This window comes from Manis javanica, chromosome 4, assembly GCF_040802235.1.
Source record: "Manis javanica isolate MJ-LG chromosome 4, MJ_LKY, whole genome shotgun sequence".
In the NCBI taxonomy this organism is placed as follows: domain Eukaryota; kingdom Metazoa; phylum Chordata; class Mammalia; order Pholidota; family Manidae; genus Manis; species Manis javanica.
The window spans coordinates 8,855,353-8,881,722 of record NC_133159.1 but is presented as its reverse complement, the minus strand read 5'-3'; the positions used below and the strand labels follow the sequence as shown (position 1 = coordinate 8,881,722).

The 26,370-nt window shown below is 51.5% G+C and overlaps 1 protein-coding gene across 12 annotated transcripts; it reads right to left on the bottom strand.

Moving 5' to 3' along the window:
• Positions 1-266: 266 nt before the first annotated feature.
• Positions 267-20,750, bottom strand: AGTRAP (angiotensin II receptor associated protein). 12 transcript variants are annotated; one of them, XM_073233200.1, is made up of 6 exons: positions 20,611-20,750; positions 13,658-13,692; positions 8,996-9,101; positions 7,928-8,168; positions 6,459-6,514; positions 267-1,147 (listed from the first exon to the last, which is right to left on the bottom strand). In XM_073233200.1, the coding sequence occupies exons 1-6, from the start codon at positions 20,635-20,637 to the stop codon at positions 1,028-1,030; spliced, it is 585 nt and encodes a 194-aa protein (XP_073089301.1). In that variant the 5' UTR covers positions 20,638-20,750; the 3' UTR covers positions 267-1,027. The 12 variants fall into 12 exon arrangements, with proteins under 12 accessions (XP_073089301.1, XP_073089304.1, XP_073089302.1 ...); XM_073233203.1 differs by having other exon boundaries at positions 273-1,147; positions 7,994-8,168; positions 20,611-20,748; XM_073233201.1 differs by having other exon boundaries at positions 292-1,147; positions 7,976-8,168; positions 20,611-20,746.
• Between the last annotated feature and the right edge of the window lie 5,620 nt (positions 20,751-26,370).

The window sequence follows — 26,370 nt, the reverse complement described above, 5'->3', positions numbered from 1 at the left end:
CTCATATTGGGGCTTGCTAATGGTCAGACTTCATGTTTCCTTTTTCTTTTGTCTTTTCTAGAACTGATCAAGGCTTCCCTCCTGCCTTCAGATCTCCTGCTGGCTTGGAAATAACAGTCTATTTCTGTTCTTGCAGTGGTTATCCAAGACATTTTAATACGTATACTTAATTTGACAAAGTCTAAAGTTAATCCAGTGTTTACCCTCCTTTCAGACAAAAAAGGGCTTTATAGCACTTTGTGTCTGGTCAGCTCCTCCCTAAATACATCATTGTCTGGAACACTGAGTAAGCCACATGTTCCCTCTTTCCTTTGTGTACATCAGATCTTCCTTATGGAAAAATTTCCTTCTTCCACTTCCACAAAAAGATTCTTCAGACGTTTCTGTATCAAAGGTCTGTTGGTGACCAACTTTATTGTCATTTCTCCGAATATGTCTTTATTTCACTCTGATTGCTGAAACGTAAATCGCTAGACCTAATTTTAGGCTGACGATTTTTCTCACTACTTTGAAGGTATCGTTCCTCTGTGTTCTCTGATTTCTTTTGAGGCATCAGTTGCTAGTGTAATTGTCATTCCTTTTAGAACATTATCTTTTCTACCTGGCTGCTTTGGAGATCTTAATGTTTGTCTTTGAGATTCTGCAGTTTTCGTTTTTCCATTCATCCCACACCTTTTCTGAATGAAGCACCTATTCTTTTTTACTGGGTGCCAACCCTGTTCTAGGTGCTGAAGGCACAGTAACAGAGCTCCACTGTGAGGATATAAATGTGCATGTCTCCTTTATTCTGTGTGATGATTGCTTAGCTTCCTCAGTTTGGAGTTTGGTGGGTCTCTTTTTAGGAAACTTCTCTGCAGTTGGTCCTTTGGATGACCGTCTCCTGGCTCTTTTTGCTGCATTCTGAGTAATTCCTTCAAATTTGTCTTCAAGGCTACGGATTCTCTTTTCCAGTGTGTCTATTTTATGAATTAACTGATTTCTAATTTCTTATTTCAGTCACTGCGTCTTTCATTTGTAGGAGTCCTATTTATTTTCTTTTATCTTTACCTGGCATCCCAGTCTTCACACTGTCACATCCTGGCTCTAAAATCCAGAAGTCTCTGGGTGCCCTTGTCCAAGTCTTCTCTTTCTGGGCCTCTGTCCTGAGCTGTAAAATAAAGAGGATCTAGGACATCAGTTTTTCACGTTGTGCCCTGGGGTCCTGTCTTAGAGCAGCGGTGGTGCTGGGAGGCCTCATTGGATTAGCCCTGTTTTATATACTGGATATGATTTCTTTGGAACCAAGAGTTTGAAATAAAATATTTTTCAAACCACTGGGCTAGGGGAGCTCTAAGCTCCTTTCAAATTCAGATCTGTAATTCTGAATTTAGAGCTCCTATATGATAATGTGTGTGGGGTTGTTTTTTTTTTTGTTTTTTTTGGGGGGGTGAAAGGGTTATTCCCAACTTTATTCCCAGGTGACAGGTCATCCCTAAAGTCCCGTTCACTCAGAGTGAGTCTGCATGCAGCAAGTCAGTCTCTGCCTCTGAGCCTCTCAGCCTGTGCAGCCATCCTCTGGGCCTGTCTGTCCACACAGCCATCCTCTGGGCCCCTCTGTCCACACAGCTGTCCTCTGGGCCTCTCTGCATAGTCGTCCCACACAGCCATCTTCTGGGCCTCTGTCCTCAGCGCTGCCACCACTCCAGCCTCTGCTCGGCTCTCCTGCAGCCTTGCATATGATAATGTTTTATAACAACCCACTGACTCTGGAATTTCTGCCGATAGTCTCCCGACGGGCAGCTGTGAACACAAGTCCCCGAGATCCGGAGAGCCAGACGCTCGGAGTTCTGCTGCTACCAGTGAGGAAAGCCTCTTTTATTGTCTGACAATTTTTCAATCTTTTGAAAACTTGTAGAAAACATTCAGTAAATGTTTATAGAATTAATTATAAATGAATACATGAAGGGGTGGTGACAGACTGGTGATGGGGTTCAGGACACGCTACCTCCAAAACCTCAGCATTTTAAATATCTGAACCCAAAGGAACTTGAGGAAATGGAAACAGGAAAGTCACTCTGACACTCCCCACCGCTGCCCTCCTTTCCTGAAACAAGTCATACATCTCCTGTGTGAAAGGTGCCCTCCTGTACTGGGAGGAAAGAAGTTCTTATCACCGGAGACAGAGAAGTTACGGCCAGGAAATCTGTATAAACAGACCTGTTAACTAGCCCTTATCTTCCTAGTTATTCTCTACCATTTACTACTCCTAGCCCAAACCCCCTTTGTCTTGTCAGCTCTTCACAAAGTTGCCGGTTATTTGTCTAAAAGATATAAAAGCTTCCTGAGCTGGTCAATTGGTCAGGTCTTCATTCTTTTGTGAGGCTCCCATAGACCAATAAGAATTCAATAAAATGCACGTCCTTTTCTCCCATCAACCTTTGTCAGTTCAAATTTCAGGGCCCAGCCAGCGACCCCAGGAGGGTTGAAGAAAACTTCTTCTTCCCCTGCTCTGGTAGCCCCTTCCCTCCCTCTGAATAATTAACATGATGACACAGGTAATGAGGCCTAATACTTATTAAACCCTTGTTGTGCATTCCAGACCTCACTCATCTCTCAGCAGGCACTTTTATTACCCCCCTTTTATAGATGTAGAAATGGAGGCACCATGAGGCTGAGACCGTCCAGTCTCTTACACAGCCAGTCACAAGGTACCCCTGGGATTTAACCAAGTGGTTTGGAAGGAGGCTGTGAGATTTGGGGTTTCCCGACTGTTCTGGAGACCGTAAGGACAGGCCTGAGGCGGCTGGCTCTGGTCCAGTTTGGGCCAACAGCGACTTCCCCCCAGGGCAATGTCTCTGGCTTCATCTGGAGTTTTGTGAAAACAAGAAATACAGGATTTGTAAACTAGACAAGTGGCTTTAGCCTTCACCAGTAGGGGACCAGATCCAAGAGGAATTGGCTCATGTGGTTGACAGTTTCTAGAATGTCAGACACTATAGACTAAAACATAGACTATTTCCAAGTTCCCACAGAAGCTGGCCTTTTTAAAAGACCACAGTGCTGGGAAGGTCTGGTGGGAAGCCCTGCTACTTCAAGTGTGGCCGGTCAGGACTGAGCTCTGGCCTTTCTTTGAATCTGGGCTCCCTCCCAGTCAGTGGGAGCTCCAGCCTCCAGCTGTTCAGCCCCAAAGCCTTGCAATCAGAGTTCTCTTTTTCTCCTACATTCAGTCTGTGAGCAAATCCTGCTGCTCTGCTTTCAAAACGTATCCAAGAGCTGCCCTGTTGGGAACAGCAGGCTCCTGCATGCGGTCTTTCAGCTCCCCTCCCTACGTAACAGTGAGCCTTAGGCCTGGAATACTGCCCCTCTTGCCTTCCATCTTGCTCTTTTGTTCTGGCGAAGCATGTGCATCATACGGCACTTGGCCAGTGTGCCATTACTGTATCTGTCCTCCTTGGGGCAGGGACAGTGCCCTTCCACTGTGGCACAAGAGGGCTGAGAGTAAGCAAACCGCCCTGTTACAGCTACTGGGAGAGACCACTAGCCATGAGGGATGGACGCCCCCAGCTGAAGCTGGTCTTGCTATCTCTTCTCGACATGATTAAAACATCATCCATCCGGTGCTTGACCATGTTGTTTTCCTTGGATCCTCAGATACCAAGATGCAGTGGGCAGAAGTGCCAGGAGTCCCCCCCTGGGACTGATAACCAGTGCATAGTGTTCTGCTCAACACGACCGCCTGTCACCGCCCCCCCACCTCCACCTCCCAGGCTGAGCCACCAACACTGTCCTTCCGGAACCTAAGTCAGACCACGTCCCACTGCCCAGGGCCCTCCAGTGGCTCCCATTCCCTTAGGAAAGGACGAAGTCCTCAAAATGACCTACTAACCCTGCACCATCTGGGCCTGCTGCCTTCCTGACCTCAGTCCTTCTTCCCTCCCTCGGCTCCAGCTACTCTGGCCTCCTGACTATGTTCCCAAGCAGGCCAGGCAGGCATATGCCCACTTAGGTCTTCCTACAAGCTGCTCTCTGCCTTCAGCGTCTCATGGGAAAGGAAATCTCCAGATATTAGGGGCTTTTTGTCTCTGCTCTGGTATCTCCAGCACCTAGAACACCGCCTAGCTTCCATCACCTCTAGACTGCTTGTTGAATGAATTTTATTAGTTCTCCTTATGAGACCTGCTGTGTGGAAAGGGGGCAGCCATCCTGGTGGCCCCCTCAGTTTCTATGTACCTCTGATGGCCCTCTCCTTACAGGATGGCCCTTGGGGTCCTGGAGCCACTTTGCACGGTCAAGAAGCCAGGGTAGCCTGGAAGTTTAAGTCACCATCCCCCCAACCCCAGAACCCCTTGGCCAATGGCCAAGAAAGCCCAGCTCACTTGCTTTGTACCAAGCCACACACTTCATTTCAGGGTCTGCTTCTGGGGAACCCCACCTAAGACAGGGACCTTCCTCTGCCCCTACCCCCAAGATCCTATCAGACTTGGGGGTCTGGGTCTATGAGGGACAGGGTCTCTGAATATACTACCCCCTCTGCTTGGCACAGGCTCTATTCTCCATCCCCCTACCGCACCTCTCCCTTTTCACTCCCCTTGGAATCTGACATGTTCACGACAGAGATGCAAGAACACACGCACCACATGCCTCCCAAATGCCAGGAACTGTATATATAAACAAGGGAACCGGAACATGAGTTTTAGGTTCATTCCCAAAGGCCACACCCCTCACCTACCCAAGGCCACCACAATCACAAATTTGACATGTTCTTCCAGTCCACACTTCGTATTTTACCGTATATACACCCATGAACGATATGTGGCATTGCTGTGAGGTTCCTAAATTCACACTAACACTCTCATTGTACACTCTGCAGTCTGCTTTGTGACATTTATCGCAACATTGATAGAAATAGGTCTGGTTTATTCACTTGAACTGCTGAACAGTGTTCCATAGAAGGAATGTATCATGGAGTATTCGCATATCCCCTTCTGAAGGGCTGTTTCTGCTTTCCACAGCTGCAGCCACCCAGCCTCCCCCGGCCCCAGAGCACCAGACCCTTCCCAAAGGCCTGTGTTCTCTTATTTCAGGGCTCCGCTCTCCTCACAGAGGACTCGTAACATCCGTCCCCCGACAGCAGGCACTGGAGCTCACTCCTGCACCCCTAGGCTCTGGTCCAGCAGTGGCAGGTTCTCAGCCTCTCTGGAGAGTTGGATACAGGAGGATGGTGGGGGCTGTGCCCATGGCCTTGACCTCTTCATGCTGGAGTCAAGCCAGGATGGCCTGGGAAAGCCCAGACACCTGCGGTTCAGTAGTCAGTGGGCTAGGGCCCTGGCCATGGGACCTTCAGAACCCTGAACAGGTGTCAGTTCCAGTCAGCCCTGAGGCCAGACACAGGGTCCGCCAGGAAGAGGATGTCTCTTGCCTACTGACCAACACACTTAACAACTTTGCTGTCATTTAGGGACCCCTTCAGAGGGGTCAGGCCCTGTGTATTTCATTTACATCATCCTCTGGGCAGACATCAGCTCTTCTCCAAAGACACTGTGGTCAGAGGTTGAGCTGTCCACGGCCACATGGCCATGCAGAGCAGGATCCAAGCAAATACCCTGGTTCAGTGACATGGACACCCACCTGACATTCTGAACAGCACCCCCGCCCTGCTGGGGCCTCGCCCCGGCAGAGCTGAGTGCAGAGCAGGCCCAGCTGGTCCCGAGCCCCTGCTTCCTTCTGCCACAGCAGAATGGGCAGCTAAGCCCAGGCTCCCTGGGGATTCCAAGGAGCAATATTCCCAGGAATGGCAGGTCTGGACCCCAGCGCAGCCGGGAGATTAAGCATGGCTCAAAACACACCCAGCTACAGAATTCCCCAAACTTTAATGCATGGCTCTGAGAGGGGCCGGTAGAGGCCGAGGTGGGTCTCAGGTGCTGCAGAAACTCCTGCCTCCAGCCCCGGGGTCGTCAGGCAACAAGAAGCACAGGGACCCACCCACACACCAGAGGGCTCCCAGGCTGAGCAAAGCTCTCAGAGCTTTTGCGAGGGGAGATGAACAAACCAGGCCTGGGGCAGGGGCTGGGGCAGGGGGTGTCACTGGCCCTCAGAGGCCTGACCCTGCATTGAGCAGCTAAGGGTGGAGGGGAGGAAGGAGGCCATGGATCCCAGCCTGGGACCAGTGGGGTACTCTGAAGGGAGGGGAGGCCTCAGGAAGTTTGGCACAGGTGTGCCCAGGGCTCCTGGCCTCTCAGGTTCTTGATTCACGAAGCCCCTGAGATGGGGAACAGGAGGACACGTGCCATGTTAGGTCTGAGAAAGGGGGTCAGGAACCCCTCTAACACATGTCCAAGGCACAAGGAAAGCGATGCAGCCTGGGCCTCCACAGCAGTTTGTCAAACTGGCCCCTGGGTGCGGCTGAAGTGGGGCTGGCTTCAGTACCCATAGGGGGCATGACCCTTGCCCTCTGAGCTTGCAAAGGGGTCTGTGGGTACCTCTGGGGGGTCAATCGTCTGGTAGGCACTGCGCTCCTGTGAAGATCCAAGAAAACCTGGGGGGCAAGGGAGATGGAGGGGAAGAAAAATGAAGGGTGAGGACTCAGGATATTCTACTGAGTCTAAGCCAAGATTCACCTACCACCCACCAGTAAGGCCAGAGCTGGGCATCTGGGCACCCAGGACAGTGAGGGTGGCAGCAGCCCCAGGCAATAAGCCTTTAGCATGCATTTTTCACTCAATCCTCCCCAAACCCTGTACAACAGGTATTTTTATTGCCTCCACTTAACAGATGAGAAAACTGAGGGTCAAAGAGGTGAAATGACTTGCCTGGGCTTGAAGCTGAGGACACAAGGACTCAAACACAGGAGCACGTGCCCAAAGCTAGTGCTCTTAGCCATTGGCTCTGCGTGTCCCCAGTTTGACTCTGATGCCCAGGCCGGGCCCACAGGCTCCTCCCCAGCTCTTCCCCCAGGCAGACAGACGCTGTGCTACTGTACCCAGAAGGCCCAGAGCTGGGCACAGTGACAGAGAGCTGGGGGCAGGTGCAAAGCAGGCAAAGGGCTCTCAGTGCCCACATTCCTCACTGCCATCTTTTCTCTGCACATTTGTCTTATGATCCTGAATAAGTCTTGCAGGCTCTGGGCCTCAATTTTCTCATCTGTCCAATGGGAGGAACGCTGCTGGCTCCCTGTACACCAGGACAGACCTGGGCAGTGCTGAGGATGGTTGGGCAGGTGGGCAGCCCCAGGCCACTCCTGCCCGTGGCCCAGCTGCTCCCCAAGGTGGGTCGTGGGCCACTCTGGGCCTCTTCTCAGGAGGGAAAGGCAGATGACCACAGCCCGCCTCCCCACCTCTCTCAGGAGAGAGAGATAAAAGGAAATAATTTGTATCAGAGAGAGCAGGAAAAACGGTTCAGCCACTGTTGGGAGGGCACAGCTCCTATGGGGAGTGGGCCGGTCAGCAGGGAAAGCACCTGTGGGCCAGTGCTGTCTTTGGCCAAGGTTCCCATGGTCCATGCCAGCAACACTGCTCCCCTGGCACCCAGGCTCCCATGGCAGGAGAGGGGAGCTCTAGGGGTAGGGCTGGCAGGAGCCAAGAGGAGAAGGTGGGCCTGCAGGTACCCCGTTGCCTCAAGAGTACAGATTGCCCAGAGCTGCTGTGGACCTGGATCACAGCCCCAGCAGCATCCGTGCCCAGGCTGAGGGGTGACCTGCCTGCCACCCCCAACTCTGCCTGTAGCCTGGTGCCAGCAAAAAGGCTGCAGGGGCCTGGGACAGTCAGCAGACCACTGGGCTCCTACAGCAGAGACCAGAAGCTGGCACACCTTGTGTGGTGCTAAGAGCCTATGCCATGCTGCACCCTGTACTTTGAGCCCTCGTTGGGGCAAGGTTGGCTCAATGGGGCAGGGGCTGTGGGTCAGGCAAGACACGGGCAGAGGAGACGTGGGAGGTGGCAGTTGCCAGCACCTGGCCCCGTGAGGGGTGTGGGAAGCTGGCCGGAGGTGGTGGCCTCACCAGTGTAGAGCAGCTCACCCCCGCGCTCCCGGTACATGTGGTAGACGAGGCAGCAGGAGAAGGGCTTGAGCAGCAGGCTGAGGATGGCCATACCGGCACTGAAGCGCCCCGTGTCAGAGAGGCTGTCCCGCGGGTAGAAGATGCTGATGTGGATGATGTCCAAGAAGATGGTGGTCGCCAAGCCACCCAGAAACTGCAAGACAGGCCCCGCCCAGGGCCCGCTTGTCATCAGAGGTAAGCACACACTGGTGGCCCACCACACCGCATGGTCTCCAGCCAGATACCCCAGAGCAGAAGCTCCTCTGTGCCCTGCTGCACCCTGGGGCTTGCTGGAAATCAGATCAGTGCACAGGCCGGCCCCTGTGCCTGAGGCTCCTGACCGGGGACTACCAGGCAGGGAGCAGGACTCGGGGGCCCAGGGCTGGACCCAGCCCACCGGCCCCACCAGAGCCCCCAGCCACCACTCTTCTCCTGTTACCCTGAGGCCATGATGGGGTGCAGGAAGGGGTTCCAGAACTTCCAAGATGGAAAGTCCCCTGGAGGTTCACCCACTCTACCACGACCACCGGGAAAATCCCTCCTCAGTCATCCAGGGCGCTCACTGCCCTGAGGGGCTCGGGGGTGCTGGGAGCTCCCCCGTGGGAGATCCTGTAGGGCTGTGTCCACTCTGACTCCCAAGTAGTACAGGTCCCTCTTCCCGGGCCTCCCTACTAAAGGTGGGTTATTGGGTACATGCTCCACTGTCCTCAGGGAGGGGCCACTGGTAGCCCCCACCTCATGCCTTTCCTGGGGAAGACAGTGAGCAGGCTCTGGGCTCTCAGAGCCAGGCAAGCAGAGAAGCAGGCCAGGCTAGGGGAGATTTGGACTGGTAGCCTGAATGGGCTTATTTAATTGACAAGGCTTTAGAAAATGGAAAACATACGCATGAGGAAGAAAGAGGAGACTGGGATGGGCGAGGTGAAGACAGAGCGGGGGTCATGGGTCACCCTGAAGTCAGCTCCCCAGTCGCCCCCAGCTCACCATACTGACGGCGTCAATGGAGTCCCGCTGAGCAACAGCCCACACGCCCAGGGCCAGGATAGTGAAGTTGGCCCAGACATAGGGGCCCGAGAACACCATGCAGCCCCTGTGGGAAGAGGCACCCAAGTCAAGTCACAGGGTGACAGGCCCTGAGGCACCCACCCCCTCCCGCAGGTCACCTCCCTCATGTTCCCGGGTCTCAGTGCCCCTCTGAGAAAAGGCCACAGTCTGCCAGGCCACTGGGCACTGGTCTCCTCCCCAGGTGCGTACCAGGAATGTCAGCAAATCTCACTGGCTCTAGTTCCCAAAGAGATCCTGCAGCTGGCCAAAATGCAGGTCCCAACCTTTCCTTTCCTGCCAGGATTTATGGCCGCCTCTGCCCACTGACCTCTCTATTCCTCTCCTGCCCCCTCCAGGCCATTCTCTAAACAGCAGGCAGTAAGGCAAACCAAGTGGTGTCGCCCTGCTGGAAATCCTTCAAGTCTTCCTTTCCACTTGGAATAAAATACACTCTTCCCCATGGCCGAAGGGGCCCTGCAGGATCTGGCCCGTGACACAGTCGCCCCTTTACTTCACAGCTACTGCTCATGCTCTTTCTTCTACCTTGAACACTCGGCCCCTATTTGTCATTTAAGTCTTAGCTCAAATGTTAACTCCTTCCCTGACCACCAATTTTAAGTACAGGCATATCTCAGAGATATTGTGGGTTCAGTCCCAGACCACCACAATAAAGTGAATGCCACAATAAAGTGAGTCAAATTTTTTGGTTTCCCAGTCAATATAAAAGTCATGTTTACACTATAAAGTATACAATAGCATTGTCTTAAAAAAAAGATGTACATACCTTAATTAATAAATATTTTATTGCTAAAGAGTGCTGACCATTTTCTGAGTCATAACCTTTTTGCTTGTGGAGGGTCTTGCCTCCATGTTGGCAGCTGCTGACTGATCGGGCGGTGGGTGCTGAAGGCTGGGGTGGTCTTGGCCATTTCTAAGAATAACAAAGCAATGAAGTCGCCACATTGATAGGCTCCTCCTTTCATGAGCGATTTCCTTGTAGCACGCAAGGCTGTTTGGTAGCATTTTACCCACAGAACTTCTTGTGAAATAGAATCGATCCTCTCAAACCCTGCTGTTCCTTCCTCCACTCAGTTTATGGAATATTCTAAATCCTTTGTGGTCATCTCAGCAGTCTACACAGCATCTTCACTAGGAGGAGATCCCATCTCAAGAAGCCACCTTCTTTGCTCATCTGTAAGAAGCAACATTAAAGTTTCATCGTAAGATTGCAGCAATTTAGTCCCATCTCCAGGCTCACTTTTGAATCTAGTTCTCTGGCTCTCTCCACTACCATCTGCAGTGACTTCCTCTTTTGAGTTCTTGAACTCCTCAAAGTCATCCAAACTCCTCTTAATGTTGATATTTTGACCCCTTTCCGTGAATCCCGAATATTCTTTAATGGCATCTGGAAGGTGAGCCATTTCCAGGTTTTCAATTTACTTGACCAGATCCATCAGAGGAGTCACGATCTGTAGCAGCTATATAGCCTTATGAAATGAATTTCTGAAATAAGACTTGAAAGTTAAAATTACTCCTTGATCCATGCGCCGCAGAATGGATGCTGTGTCAGCAGGCGTGAAAACATTAATCTCATCCATCTCCTCCAGAGCTCTTGGGTGATCAGGTGCACTGTCAAAGAGCAATAATATTTTGAAAACAATCTTTTTTTCTGAGCAGTAGGTCTCTGTGGGATCTTACACTATTCAGTAAACGATGTTATAAGTAGATGTGCTGTCATCCTGGCTTTGTTGTTCTGTTGATAGAGCACAAGCAGAGCAGATTTACCATAATTCTTAACAGCCTTAGAATTTTCAGAATGGTCAGTAAGCACTGGCTGCAATTCAAAGTCACAACTGTATTACCCCTAACGAGAGTGTCTGGGGCAGCTTTGAAGCCAGGCATTGACTTCTCCTCTCCAGCTATGGAAGTCCTAGATGGCATCTTCTTCCAACAGAAGGCTGTTCCATCTACATTGAAAATCTGTTGTTCAGGGCAGCCACCTTCATCTCGGTAGATCTGGGTGACCTGCTGCAGCTTCTCCGTCAGCACTTTTCATCTTCCACTTGTATGTTATGGAGACGCTTCTTTCCCAGACCTCATGAACCAGCCGCTGCTGGCTTCCAACTTTTCTTCTGCAGCTTCCTCATCTCTTTCACACTTCACAGAATTGAAGGCAGGGCCTTACTCTGGATTAGGCTTTGGCTTAAGGGAATGTTGTTACTGGTTTGATCTTCTCTCCAGAACACTGAACTGTCTCCATATCTGTAATAAGGCTGTTTTGCTTTCTAATCATTCATGAGCTCACTGAAGTACCATTTTTAATGTTCTTCAAGAACTTTTTCTTTGCGTTCACGACTTGGCTAACTGTTCCGTTCAAGAAACCTGACTTTTGGCCTATCTTGGCTTTCGATATGCCTTCCTCACTTACCTTAATTATTTCTAGCTTTTGACTTAAAGCGAGAAATACAGGAGTCTTCCTTTCACTTGAACACTTAGAGGCCACAGTCGGATTACTAATGGGCCTAATTTCAATACTGTTGTGTCTCAGGGAATAGGGAGGCCTGAGCAGAGGGAGAGAGACGGCGGGTTGGCAGGTCGGTGGTGCAGTCAGACACACCCCTAAGTTTGCCGCCTTACTGGGTGTGGTGCATGGCATCCCCAATTTCAATAGTAACATCAAAGATCACTGATCACAGATCACATAACGAATACAGTAACAATGAAAAAGGTTGAAACTTTCCAAGAATTACTCAAATGTAATAGTGACATGAAGTGAGCAAATGCTATTGGAAAATGGTGCCAAGAGAGTTGCTGGATGCAGGGTTGCCACAACCTTCAATTTGTTAAAAAAAAAAAACAAAAAACAGTATCTACAAAGCACAATACAGGGAAGAGCAATAAAATGAGGTCTGCCTATATTACCTTGTCACTTTCTAACACAATGCCCACCTCATTTTATTTTTTAGGATCTTGCTGCTAATATGCTTACTTATTTGCCAACCCTATGAAAGTAGGAGTTAACACAGAGCTCTAACTAGTACCTGGCCCAGGTCTAAGGTTTTAAGTTAACTCGTGTATTTATGTTAACAACTCTAGGAAAAAAGCACTGTTATTATCCTTTTACAGATGAAGAAACTGAGGCATAGAGAGGGCAAATAATTGCCTAAGGCCACACAGCTGCTAAGTGGTGGAGCTGGGATTGGAACTCAGGCAGTCTGGCTCCAGAGGTCATGCTCTTACCCACGATATTCACTGGGCCTAGACCGCCCTGGCATGCGTGGGGTGCTTCATAAAATTTAAAATTTGGAATAAAAAACTCTAAAGTGCACCATACAGAAAACATGTGCAGAGGAGTTAAGTGTAGAGTGTAACTAGGCCCAGTAGTCTTTGAATAAGTAATCTCGTTTTTGGTTTTAAGAAAGCAACTGCTGCGGCCCCAGCCCAGACTTACCAACTCAGAATCTTGGGGAGTGTGACTGAGAAATCTGTATTTTGACCTTACTTCCCAAGACCAATAACTATGACTATCACTGTGAACACTACTCACACCCATTTATATGTGCACTGCCCTTCAAGTCTACAAAATGCACACGTGAGCGCTCGATGGCCCCAATCTTGGTTTGGCGGAGAAATCTCCCCAGAAGCTCAACCATTAAAATAGACAGTAATAAAGAAACTCAGTCCTGCAATCCTCGCGCCTCCCTTGGGGTGGGCCCTGGGCAGTATCTGACGGGCACTCCTCCATCACAGTTCTGGAAGCTGAGCCGTCCTTACAACCATCTTACAGATGAAAACCAAGGCCTTGAGAAGAGGAGTCACCTGCTCAAGATGACCCAGGTGGAACCTGGCAGCGCCAGGACCTGACCAGGGTCTTGTCTGAATCCTGAGTCTGCCGTCTCTGGGCAGGGGTGTTGCAAGAGGGAGGGTCCACCCCTAAGTGCGAGTCACCCCATGTCTTGGGTTCATAGTGCGTTTACTTGCTGAGCCGCTGGTCTAACCCACAGAAGGTGCTCAGTCTTGTGCATGGCAGCTGGACCCTCTCAGTAAATGTTACTGGCTATTACAGTTTCTAAGGCAAGCTTTCACCTTCTAGTGACCTTACTAGGTAAGTGGGCGGGTCAGTAATGCACTCATTCTAGAGAGGAGAAGATGACTCAGGGAGTTGAAGGGACTCACCTAAGATCACAGAATCCTATCTGATGTCCACCCGCAGCTGCCTCAGGGAACCTAGCTTGGTATGTGAGGCCGGCCCCCTGGCTTCAACACACAGACATCCCAGATGCAAAGGCCTTGGGGAGGAACCAGAGTTGGTTAAGCCCCAGAGCAACTTGGGAAGTGTCTGGAGAAGCCAAGCTGTGGGCACTGCCCGGGGCCAGCCACCTCCTCCAGGATGAGGGCTTGAAGCTCCTACGAGGCATGGATGGCAAAGGCCTCTGGGAACTACCCTCTGCCATTCTTGGAAGCTTGCTGAGGACGCTCTCAACAAAAGTGCTGTTTAGTTTTGGAACTGGCCAGGAGACAGTGGACAAGACCCCATAGACATGGGCAAGATGCTGGAGACACGTGGACTCAGATGAATTGGACACCCATTGAGTCACTCACCAGGTCGTCAGCAGCCAGTGAATCAGGAGGATCACCTGTGGTACAAAATGGGGGGAAGGGGAAAGGCAGATCTGTAAATGCGACCACCATGGTGGGGGGGGAGCTTTTGCATCCAGGAAACACAGGAAGCCCCTGCCTAGCACCCAAGAGGGCTTCACAAAAGTCTGCTGAAAAGAAACCCCAGCAACAGTGAGTGAACCAGGGCTGCGGGAGGACAAGCACGGGCCAGGGGAGCTGCCGCGTCACTCCTCACTGCTCCTTGGCACGCAGCTGGCACCCATACCCCTTCCTGCTTCCAGAGACAGGAGGCTCCTCTGGGGAACCTGGGAATCTATTCGGAATCAGAGAACAGGGGTGGGGCTCAAAGGAGTCTGATTTCTTGGGACACAGCAACTGGGTGCTGTGCGGGGCAGAGAGGGTGCCTGGTGCATCAGAGCGGCGGGGGAGCAGCCCAGATGGCAGGAGGGGAAGAGCAAGGGAAGGTGCATTGCCTACTAGGAACCTAAAAGCACTGAGGGAAGCCAGTGGGGGCTTTTCTGCAAGGAAGTTTCACAGTATGACTTATGTTAAGAAAAAGAAATCCCTCTGGCTTTTTTCTAGATTTCTACCCCCTTCCACCCTTTTTACTGCCCCAAATGTCCTTTAAACAACAGTCTCCTTTACTGGAACTAGTCTCAACTCCTGGTAATCAAAAGGCCCTGCTTGGAAAACAAATGAGGCAGGAAAGAGCAGATGCTATGTGGAGGGCAGGGCAGCTGTCAGCTTCTAACAGAGGAGGGAAGTCAGGCGCTGGTGCTGAAGGATAAGCAGGGGTCGGCCAGGCAGAGGGGAAGGAGAGCAAGGTGTTCCAGAGTGGGTGCTGGAAACGCAGGCGGGGAGGCAGAAGCCAGAGCCCTGAGGAGGAGGGGGGTGGGGCACTGACACTTCGGGGGGTGGGGCAGCAGCTTTGGTGGGGCCCCGCGGTCCATGGGGCCCTTGGAGTTTACTCAAAGAATGGAGGGGTCAAGCTGGGAGGGGGATGCTGAGAGCCTGGGACGGGGGCAGCACACAAGGCCCAGAGGACAAGGGCAGAAGGAGAGGTTGCCACCTGCAGTGAGGGACTGGCTGAGGAGGGAAAAGCACTTCTAGAAGTTACTACACACCTACTGTGTGCCAGACCCTGTGCCAAACACCTCACATGACCTTCTCTGGGCCTCATAACAGCCTCTGAAACAGATCCACTATCATTCCCATTTTACAGATGAGAAAACTAGGCTCAGAGGTCCATCAAGGTGATCAAGATTCCACCGACGGCAAGCGGCCAAACTAGAATCGAAACTAAGTCTGGCTCCAGAATCGCGCTCCTTCCTGATCTTTATGCTCTGGGCCTTGGGCTCGCGACAAATGAACAAACCTGGACATTTTGCACACGTGGTGGGAGATGAAATCTGGAGCAGTTGGCTGGGGTACCCTCCCCCCAGTGCCCAGTGTGAGTGAACCAAAAGGGTCTGGCTGTAAAGCCCAAGAGAAACTCGAAGGCCAGGCAAACAGTTCTGTGATGACCACTGTGCCGGGCTTCACGGAGGTCCTGAGACTGAGAAGGCGGAGTCTGTGCAAGCAGAAGGCTGGCTCAAGAAGGAGTCTTTGAGGTCATCTACCTCGACTTGTTTTTGAGCGCTTCCTATGTGTCGGGCACCATCCTACGTACTTTCTGTGTATGAATGCATTTAATCCTTACAATCCTCTGAGGTTTCATTTCATAGGTGAGAAAACTGAGGCTCAGAAGTAAGTCGCTTGTCTGTGGTCATACAGCTGGTTCAGCGGCAGAGCCAGGATTCAACCCCAACCATTAGCCAAGCGTTGTCTGACCTCTCTGGATCTCGGGTGTGTGTGCTCTCCCCATTACAAAGATGGGGAAACTGAGGCACAGGAGGCCTAGCTTTCCATGGATTTCTTTTCCCCGAGGCTTAAGAGAAGCGAAAGAGTGGTGCTAAGTTTCTTAAATAAGCAGAGTGTAGCCAGGCACCGACCCTGAGGATCTGACAGTGAGCACAGGTAGCGCCACCCTGCCAGCCCAGAACTTTTATCTAGCACAGACACTCGCTAATCAGACAATCACCTTAGGAATGAGGGATCCGAGGAGACGCCCATTCTGAAGGAAAGTTACAGCCAAGGGAAAGGAACCTCATTCTCTAAGACGGTTGGGTGGGGGAGTGGGATGGTCAGGAGGCTTCTCTGAGGACATGGAAGCAGTGAGCAGGGAGCTCACTAGGGGCAGAAGAAAGAAGAGTAGTTTCAGTCAGAAGGGTCTGTAGCAGAAGGGAGCATGGAACATTCTGGAAACTGAAAAGCACCCAGTGTGTCTGGAATAGAAGATAAGAAGATAGTGGAGGCAGGACAGGAAGCTGGAGGATGGGCAGAGTGGGCCTGGTGGGGGTTTGGAGAATTCTGACCTTTGTCCTAAGAGCCAACCATGGTCCCCTCTAACAAGAAACCCTGCTCACAGAGGGTAGGGGCCTGAAAAGGCCACCTGTGACCAGCCACAGTGGCCCTGGCTTTTAGACTAAGGGAAGACACCAAGGAAGGAGGCACAGGGGAAGCATCTCCCATCACCACCTTCCTCCTGACAATCAACACCTAATCCTTCCCACTGCTGGCTTCTGTTCAGTCCTCACGTCCAAGTGCCTTGGTGTCCACATCTAGACTGTGCACACAGTAGGTCTTTAACAGATGGGAGCTTCCTGGCCCTGCAGCGACCTGCTTTACTACTGTAAGATGAAAGGGGGCCGCTTGGGAGGGCAGCTGATCCACAGGGAAGCCTATGGGGACACCACCGTGTATAACGTGTGCGATAAAGTCTCTTCCTAGAGCCAGAAAGGCCTGTAACGTGGACTGAGCACCTGGCTGAGGTCCAAAACGATGCCCTCTCTTGTGAGAAGAAAAGAGTAATACCTGGAAACACTTCAGGTTTTCAAAAGACATGAAGTCCCCTCCATGACATCGCTTTTGTTTTATAATTATTTAGGAAACGTAGCACCTTTTGATCATTGCGCTTAAGCCCCTGGGAAAAGAAACACATGGGAAGCTCCGTTTCCCATCTTTGTACTGGGGGGCACACCCACTCATGGCCAGGGGGGCCCAATGTCCAGGGAAGCTCCAACCAGAAGCTGAGCCAAACCGGCCTTCCTGACAGGCCTGGAGGAGGAGCAGTGACTCATCTCAGCAAGAGAGAGCCGCCTGCCCACTCTGGGGGAGGTTTCCGGGAACCAAGGGGACACACTGGACTTTTAGGTACCGTGTTACAGAATGAGGGAGGAAGGGGCCAGGATCTGAGGATGTGCCTGGGCAGCTCGACCTTTCCCAGCAGGGCAGAAGCAGAGACCTGAGCTCCTGGACTACATAGTGCCTGGCCCAGAGGGCTGTCTGGCGCTTTCCCAGACAGTGTCCAATGTGTCAGAAGCCCAGGAAGGGAGGGCCAATGGGCCAAGGCAGCAAGGGGTCCTAGGGTGCTGGATCGGGGATGGGAGACCTAGGTTCTTGTCCAGCAATCATGTCCCTTTGTGTCTGAGCCCCAGGTTCCTTCTCGGTGAAATGGAGGCAATACCTAAACCCGTATGTCCCAAGGGGGGCGCCTCAACCACAGCGAGACAGGCATCTGACAGTTACCATGTGTATTCACTGGATAACTGTCAGCACTCGGTGGAACAGGTGTCCTGTCACAGCATTAACAGCAGCTACTGCTACTGATGAGGACCTGCCTGCCATATGTCTACATTGCCCCAAATGAACGCTTGGCTCACGCCATCCCTGCAACAGTATGGGGGAGAGTATCAGCCCTCTTTTACTTATGAAGGAAATGAAGCTGTGAGAGATTAAGTAACTGGCACAAATTGTAACACATAAACAAGAGAGTCCAGATGCAAATCTTAGAATCAGTCTATCTGGTCTGGGTTTCTACACTAATAAACATGTAATGCTACACCACCTCCTGGACCACTGGAACCTCCTCTTATCACCCTAGAAGGTTGGGTTTATCTTTTTACAGTGAGGAAATTGATGCTCAGAGAGGTTAAGAAACCTGCTGAAGGTTACACAGCTAATAAGTAGCAAAGCCTGGCCTTGAATACAGGTCTGCCTGGCCCCAAGAGCTGTGCTCTGGCCCTACTGCTACTGTCAGGATCCAAAAGAGCAAGGGAAGGGTGGATGGAAATGAGGAGGTTTGACCTGGAGAAGGGAAGGCTAAGGGGAAACCAAGGGGTCATGTGGACCAGGAGCTGGACCCTTTGTTTGCCACTGGAGAGCCCATGGGGTAGTGGCAGGGGAAGAAATGGAACTTCCCGTACAGGTGGTGAACTGACCTGAGGTCAACACACAGATCAATATATGGAATATATTCCCACCAGTCCTAGGCAAACAGTCAGTGGCCTGTTATGTGAGGCAGTGAAATCCCTGAGGGCGGCTGAAGCTAAGGGACCCCGGTCAGGAATGCCATGGATGGGAGGCAGAGTCAGGCAGTGGCTAACTGCACAGGCTCTGGAGCCAAATATGGGGAGCTGATCCTGGCTCCATGATGTGTGACCTTGGGCAAGTCACCTGACTTCTCGGACCTGTTGCTTTTTCTTCTGTAAAGTAAGGACAATAATGCCCATTTTAGAGAGTTGTTGTGTGGATCTACTAGGAGAGGGAGATGGAGGGGTGTGTGAAACTATCTATACAGTGTCAGCCTCGATACGTGGCCGTCCACATTACTATTAGGAAGTTGGCTTCCTGAGTTTTTAACCCTAATGCTATGCTACTCCCTGGACCCTCCTCCCAAGGGTCTTTTCTCTTAAGATTTCATGTTTCCAAGTCTAAGCCTTTCTAAGCTTGTTGCAGTGCCATTCCTCTAGCTCAGGACTTGCCTCATGGATAGGTTAGGGACTGCCCCTTGTGCAAAGGGTCTGGGGCAGATGGCACCATTGCCCACTCTGGCTGGGCTGGGCACAAGCAGGCATTCAGTTGATGCCCAAGAAATATCTGGGGAGTGGGGAGGGAGTGCAGGATCATGGAGTAAAGTTCCCCAGCTCTCAAGGGGCTGTGACTTCAGAACATCCTACTTAAGTGACTTACGGAGTCAACAGCTGCCCTCCATAGGGTGACCAGATTTAACAACAAAAATACTGAATATCCAGTTAATTTTAAATTTCAGATAATGAATAACTTGTCAGTATGTCCCAATATTTTAAAGACATATTTATCTTAAAAAACTATTCATTGTCGATCTGAAATTCAAATTCAACTGTATGTCTTGCATGCTACCTGGCAACCCTAGCCCCTTGGGGCCTCCTGGCACTTACAGTCTGTGACTGGTAGCAGCTGATACCCTTGGAAACATGGGTCTCATTTCCCAAATCAAGGGAAGAACCAGCTGTTTCATTCTGGGCACTGAAAGCCAGCACAGTGCACACCTGTGGCTCTCCTTGGCCCATAAAGTTGCTCAAAAAAAGCCCCAAACAGACTACACACTTCCAGTGGACATAAACTGTCAAGGCAGTAACCAGCCCTAACTAACTGGTGGCCAGGAAAGGACATGGCTTTGAAGTCTGACCCCGGTGGGTTCAAATCCTGACTCTGCCACTTAATCCCTGTGGAACTTTGGCAAGTTACTTCCCTGACCTGAGCCGAAGCTTGCTCATCTGTAAAATGATGACAGTATCAGCTTTCTCAGAAGGCTGTTGTGATTAAAGCCTGGCACACCACAAATGCCCCATGAGTAAAAGCTCTCTGCCCTCGATTCTTGCAGCCTTGTCCCTCACCTGATTCTTAGCAATTATTTTAGACAAATCTCTAATCAGAGGAAAGGCAGTCAGCATTCACCCCCAACTGCCTGGACAGAGTGAGTATTGATACCAAAAAAGCTTAGTTGCCTTCATGTAAGTTTCTTCTACGCTTAAACACTCAAACCCAGGCCCTTGCTCCAGCCATCTCTCCCCTGCGGTGTTGACTGCAGGGTTCAGAGAGGTTTGTCCAATCAAGTGTGAGTAAGGGAAATCTGCCTAGGTGAAGTCAGAGCATCAGAGCACAGACCACATCTGATAATCCAAATACGGAGGGTGTGTTGTTTTGTACTCATTTCTCTCCAGGCTCCTTTCCTACTGGACACCACGTGTGCTAAATGCTTTGTCACACATGAGTAAGAGGGCATTTCTGGACGAGTCTCAAAGGAGCCAGCACCCAGACCCAAAAGGCAGGTTTGGTCCAAGGTTCACACCTTCCTAGACCAAAGCGAAATGCTGCAGCCCCGGGTCACAAACAGCCAAGAAGCACAGCAAGCTGGGGGTGGGCGGGGAGAAAAAGCAGCAGCTGCTGGCGCCCTAAGGAGCTGAGGATAGGGCTCAGGAAGTGAAGACACTGGGAAGCTCAGCAGTGCTTTCCTAAGAGCGCAAAGGTGGGGTTTTCTGCTTTTAAGCAGCTTCTGCAGGAGTTCATGTTTCTTATGAAATACGGACGGGGGGCTTAAAAACGTTGGAAAACCACTTGTCTGGGAACATCTGATTTTCTTAACCTGATTTACCAACAGAAGAGGCTGCCAGGGCGGAGCTGGGAGTCCAGGTGAAAGGTGCAGCCCCTCTCCCTCGGTGGGCGGGGCGTGTCCTGATTTTAGGTCCCTCGGGCCCCTGCCCGGCTGCCGTGCCTTCCCCTTCCTCCAGGGCAATTTTGGGAGCTCAGGCCGAAGCCACCCCCGGGGCCGCCTCCCCGCCGGAAGGCTCAGCCCTCTCCCCTCCCTGCGGGGCCTTTTCCTCTCCCCCTCTCCCTGCTGGGGTCGTCGGCTCACCTCCTCCGCACCTGGATGCGAGCCTTCCCCTTCTCCCTCCCCCCTCCTCTTTCCCCAAAGTCTCGCTCCTCTCACCTCTAAGATCCACCTTCAAAAAAACCAAACGCCCAACACACTCCGCGAGGCCCGCCCCACCCCGCGCCCGCCCGCCCGTCGCCACCTTCAAGTTCACGGCGGGCAGCTCCATCCCGACGCCGGCGGAGGGTACCGGCGCCACAGCCGCGGGGGCTCCTGGGCTCGCCGCACGGGAAACGAACTGGCCCGGCCCCGCCCTGCCCGCGGCGGCCGCGCCAATCCCAGCCGGGCTCGCGTCCACATGAGGCGGGTCTTGTGACCGAGGCCCGGTTGCTAGGAGACGGCGCCTCCTGCAGGCTCCCAGCCCCGGGGCGCCCAGGCTGTGGCCGTGGGCGGCTGGAGAACGTCTAGGGTTTGTGTCGCAAAGGGCGCGCTGTCTTGCTTGGTTACTATCCCAGGAGGTGGATTGATGGGACCACCTGCAAGGAGCAAACTTGGGGGAACGTCCCGGTGCAAACAGCGGAGGTGGCAACCACTGCTATCTCCTCCCTGAAGACACCTTCTTTCCTCCCTCCTTCCCGTGTTCAAGTGGAGACATTACCGCCACCCACCTCACAGGATCCTTGTGGGGAGATAAATGAACCAATTCATGTTTTTGAGAAAGCAATTACGCAGGACTTTTGCAATAGGGGTACTGCAACAGGGGAGAGAGATTAAGCTCAACTCTGAATCCAGCAAGGACAGGAGGGCATTTAGAGCCATGGCACAAAGTGACGGGTCAGTGGATGGAAAATACTAAGAGGAGACACGGAGGCTCTTGCTAAACGATCCTACAGGATTCTACCTAAAGGCAGGCGAAGGACTTAGACATCAACGTGGGGGATGGGAACTCAATCAGTTAAGAAGGAGGATCAGATGTCAAGGGTGGTGGATTCCGCTGAACGGACTTAGCAGGAATTCTTGCTAAGACTGAGCTATGCAGGCCCAGGAAGGAAGGGTGGGCACAGAAGGCCAGGTCCGGTCGAGAAGAGGCCTCCGAGAAGCTTAACTAAAGTTTAGCCACGGATAGGTCCTTGTCAGGGCAAAGTGCCTAGAACGGTGCCTGCCACTTAGTAAGAGGGGCAATACACATATCATATGGGTATTATCGACAGGGGAGGGGCCTCCTGACTGGTGCTCACTTGAGTCTACTTACCAAAAGCTTCAGAAACATATAGTTGGAAAACCTAGAGGACACACCCGTGTCCAGAAGGAAGAAGACTGGAGAAGAAAAAGATTCTATCGAAACACTGTCTGCCCCCCACTTATGTATGAAAGCACCTGAGGAAGGCCTGGCATTTCTCACTGTTGGCCGCCCTCCCCCTGCCAATAAACAAGGTCGATTATTCTCACTACCTCCACCCTCTCCCCAGCCCCATCCTTCACCAGAGAAACCTTCCGTATGGAGTACACCAGCTTTCATTCAGAGTCCCCTGGCTGAGGGTCGCCTTGGGGTCTTCTGAGCGCTGTTCTCGTTTCCAGGAGAGAAAGCACATGGGACCCTGTGACAATGCTTGCAGGGGACAGTGTGGGTAGTGTTCTGAGAGTGTATCAGGACACTACTCTCTCCAGCTACTAAGAAAGGATTTTTCTGGATGGACAAGGGAGGGGACTTTTGCAGGGCTGCCAGGCCCACTGGCTTTAACAACATTTGGAGACACGGCCCTCTGGCCCAGGAGACAGCAACTCAACATTTGCCACTTTGAGAGCTGAGAAGTCTTTGAAACCAGCCAACTGGCTACATCCGGTTTGATGTAGATTCGGGGTTGATGTAGATTTGGGGCTGAGAGCAGAGGGGACTAACTCTATTCCAGAGCCACAGGAGTTTGAGTCCTGGCTTCGCCAGCTCATGGTTGAACTTGGGCAGGTTGCTTTGACTCTTGTGATTCAGTTTTCTCATCTGTAAAATGATGATAATAATAGTGTATTTCTTAAAGTGTTAGGATTTGTTAACACATGATGAAAAGCATTTAAAACAGTGCCTGGTAGACACCAAGCACTAAATCAGGATTGACTACGATTGTTATTGTTATTAGTTCATTATTGTTAATTAATTATTATCAGAGTACCTAGAAAAGAGTAATCCTTCAATAAGTGTGGGTATTACAACATCATTCTTTTATTATTATTTATCAACTTCCTTCTAAGAAACAATCCCATCCACCTCAGACTCTAGAGGCATTTTATCCAAGCTCGTAGGTGTATAACAACACCGGGATCACCTTGTAAGCAGACAATGCAAAACAGCTCCTAGGATTGGAGCTGACATTTATTCAGTAGTTATTGTGTGAAAAGCCATCCCCAGGAAAAGTTCATGACAACCCCACGGTGTAGGCTCCTTTCTTATCTTTATTTACAGTAAAATGATTGAGGTTTAGAGAAGTTAAAAGGATTGTCACATCACTGGTTTGTATGACGTTGCGCTGGAGGCTGGGGAGGTCTGGCTCTAGGATCCTGACGTTTAGCGGCTTAGCTCCAGGGAAATACAGGCCAGACTGAGAGGTAAAGGAATGAGTGAGGTGAGGAGGCGAAGACAGATCGGAGGCAGGTGAAGCATAAGGCTGGGTCTGTGGAGTGTCCCTGCAGCTCACACAGTGACAGTGCTTTCATCCCCACCAGCTGGGGCTAGAGGCACGAGAGAGGGGGCGCAAGACCTAGCTAGGGGGGTTGGGGGGTTGCCCCAAGGGACAAAGGAAAATGAAACTATTCTCAAAGGAGCCAGAGTTCCATGACCCAGTCCTGACTATGTAAGGACAAATGGACCCCCACAACGCATGTTCCACGTGGCTTTGGGGGGCCCTATTTTTAGTGAATACGCTTGTGGAATTTAAGTTTAAACTTTTCGTGGCCCTCACCAATCCTGTCTGCCTCAGCCAAGTTTTATCTTTGTACCTTCCCCCGAAGAAACTGATATGCAGAATAGATTCATTCATTCATTCATTCACTCATTCAGGGAATAATTGAGCACCTACTTGGGTAAATACCTAGGAGCAGAACATATGGGCAGGCATATAATAATTAACTTCTTAAAAATTACCAAACTGTTTTCCAAAATGACTGTAGCATCCTCTTTAATTTTCTTCATAACATTTATCAATATCTGAAGATACTGTCCTATTGATTTACTTGTTTACCTGTTTACCGTCTATCCCCTACACTAGACCGTAAGTCCTAGGAGGGTCCCCCGTCCTCAGCACTTAGCCTCATGCCTGGTGCATTGTAGGTGCTCAGGGAACAAGCCAACACACACCAGCTAAACAAATATGTGTGCACCTCTTCCTCCCATCCCAGGCACCCGGAAGACCGGCCACCCCACCCTCTGCTCGTCCCCAGGGTGCCGTAACAGCCCAGGCTCTGCCCAGGAAGTCACTCACTCGGTGCCGTTGGTTATGCAGTTAGCTGATGAAGCAACCACAGTTCTTTCCTTCCCACAGTTGCTCGGTCCTTTAGGTGAAAGGGTTTTTTGGATCCCCCCACTTGCCTCCTTCTAGCAAAGTGATTTGGGCAAATTTTTAGCCATGCTGTGTCTCGGAGTGATTGTGGGGACCGTGTGAGATAATGTACATAGCACGCCTGGCACTTCTTACATGCTCAGCAAGCAAATTGCTGCCCTGTTGCTATGAAAAGTACACTGCTTCTTTCGTGCCTCTCAGTGTCTTCTGACCCACGATAAATGTCTGGGGAACTGAAGTGGCAGGGAAAGATTCCCCTCTGACGGAGCGAAGATGCCCACACCCCTTTCCCACTAGCACATTTGTTTTGGTGACTAGTCCAAACAAAGAGGTACTGATTCTGAAATATTTGTCTCAATGGCACAGAATTCAAACATAACAGCATCCATGACCAACTTTTATGCGCCCCAGTTAGGCTCCTTGAATACTCCCCCTCAAGCCTTAAAATTCAGCAGTAATTCTTAATGTTCCTTTTGCTTTACTACCTCATCGGGTTCCTATGAAAATTACTGCTGGGTAAGCCCCATCCTGGCAAGGCCTCACCAGACCTTTAGTGATATAACCCAGTCCCTGTAGAGCCCCATGTGCTCAACTCAGGCATCAGAGAACACAGAACACCCTACGGAACTCTTGGCGAGCATAGAAAAGGCAGGAAGGAAATTGCCTGTGTCCCACTGTGTTCCAGGAAACAGCAGTTGTGTTAGGCACCAGCCAGAGAGAAAGTGGACAAAGAGGCTGGAAGACAAAGTCAGTCAAAGTCAGTCCCCCGCCCCAAAAGCGCCTTTCTAACTCTGTCCCATGGCATTTTCTTCTTTCTCCCTATCCGTTGTACACTAGCAATCCTCTTTACCATTATTTGTGTGTGTGCACGTGCATGCATGTGGCACCTGTGCATGCGTGTGCACGCAGGCCCTCAACGTGTGTGGCTGCTTCTCACCTCCCTCTGCCTGTCTTGGTTCTGTTCCATTTCTTTCTGGGTTCAGGCTGCAGCCTCCTGCCCTCTGTCAGGCCTCCCATCTCTGCATATGGCTGGTTTGGAATACCAAGGGAGGCATCTGAGGGCTGCGGCTGTGCCTTACTGACAGCTGAGAGACACAAACAAGGGCAGCTGTGGCCGCTGAGCCCTGGCGCCCTAGATGCCTGTCTGCTCCGGGGTTTATCTCGGTGTTGGCTTTCATCCTCTTCTGCTGTGCCAGCTCAGTGCCGCTGGCTTTTGTGATCAGCTCTGAAGCAGGCTCTGTGAGGTGCCACCTTGCTTGCTGGGGGCAGTAAGGGAACCTGTGCCCACGCAGGGGAAGAGAGGAGAATGAGGAAGCAGAGGGTGGAGTCACGGGTTCCGCCAATTGGGAATAATCCTGGCCCCTTGCACCCAAGGGCCTCCGGGTGGAGGGCCTCAGGGTGAGTGTGTGACCCAGGCAGCCCAGGGCTGGGGCCTGCCCAACAGAGCTCCTGAGCTACCCAACCCTGACAGCAGCCTTGGTGATCCTGGTATCAGGGACCAGCTCCCAGCAGGTACACAGTAAGTGCTTGAAGGGCAATGTGAGGTTGGTGGACATAATCAGGTTTTGGATTCAGAGAGTTGGGTGGGCTCCTGGCCCTGCCACTAAGTAGCTACACCATTTGGACAAGTGGCCTTTATTTTTCAGTGCCTCAGTTTCCTCCTCTGCAAAATGGGCTCAACAACTTCTGGCTGCACAAGAGGATGGGTGCCTCTTGCAGTGGGCACAGCTCAATCAATGGAGGCCAGGGCTGTGTTTGGACGAATATATTCCCTCTCCAAACCTGTGTTTTGCTCTGTGTCGAGCACTGAGGACACAGAGATAGTTTAGGACCACAATGTGCAGAGCTACCAATGTGGCCTGCCCTGACCAGTCACCAGTGTGGAAGGAGCCCAGTTTCCTGCCCTGGTCCCCCAGGCACAAATATGCGGATTTCAGGATATATCATTGTGGGGGAAGGGGCACTGAAGGGAAAGGGGCACCTCTGTTTAGCTGCTTGCTTTCCCAGTCACGTGTCCATCACATCACCCTCCCCCACCTGGACTACACACTTGTCTAGGCACACCAGGTTAGGTGTGCCCACATACATGACAGACGGTGGCCTCAGCTGCCACCTGACACTGAAGCTGCAAAGGAGTGGGGAGGCCCAGAGATGCATGACATGCCACAGACAACTGCCACATGCCCGGCGCCGTGCTGCAGGACTGGGGGGCCGAGCTTGTGAAGCCCCCCATGGTGGTCTGCTTTCTGTGTCAGCTTGGCCAGCTGTAGCACCTGAGGATTTACTCCCACGCCAATCGAGGTGCTGCTGCGAAGGCACTGTGCAAATTTGGCCAACGTCTACACGCAGCTGACATCAAGGAAAGGCGGTTATGCTCAAGAATGTGGGAGGGCCACATCTGATCAGTTGAAGGC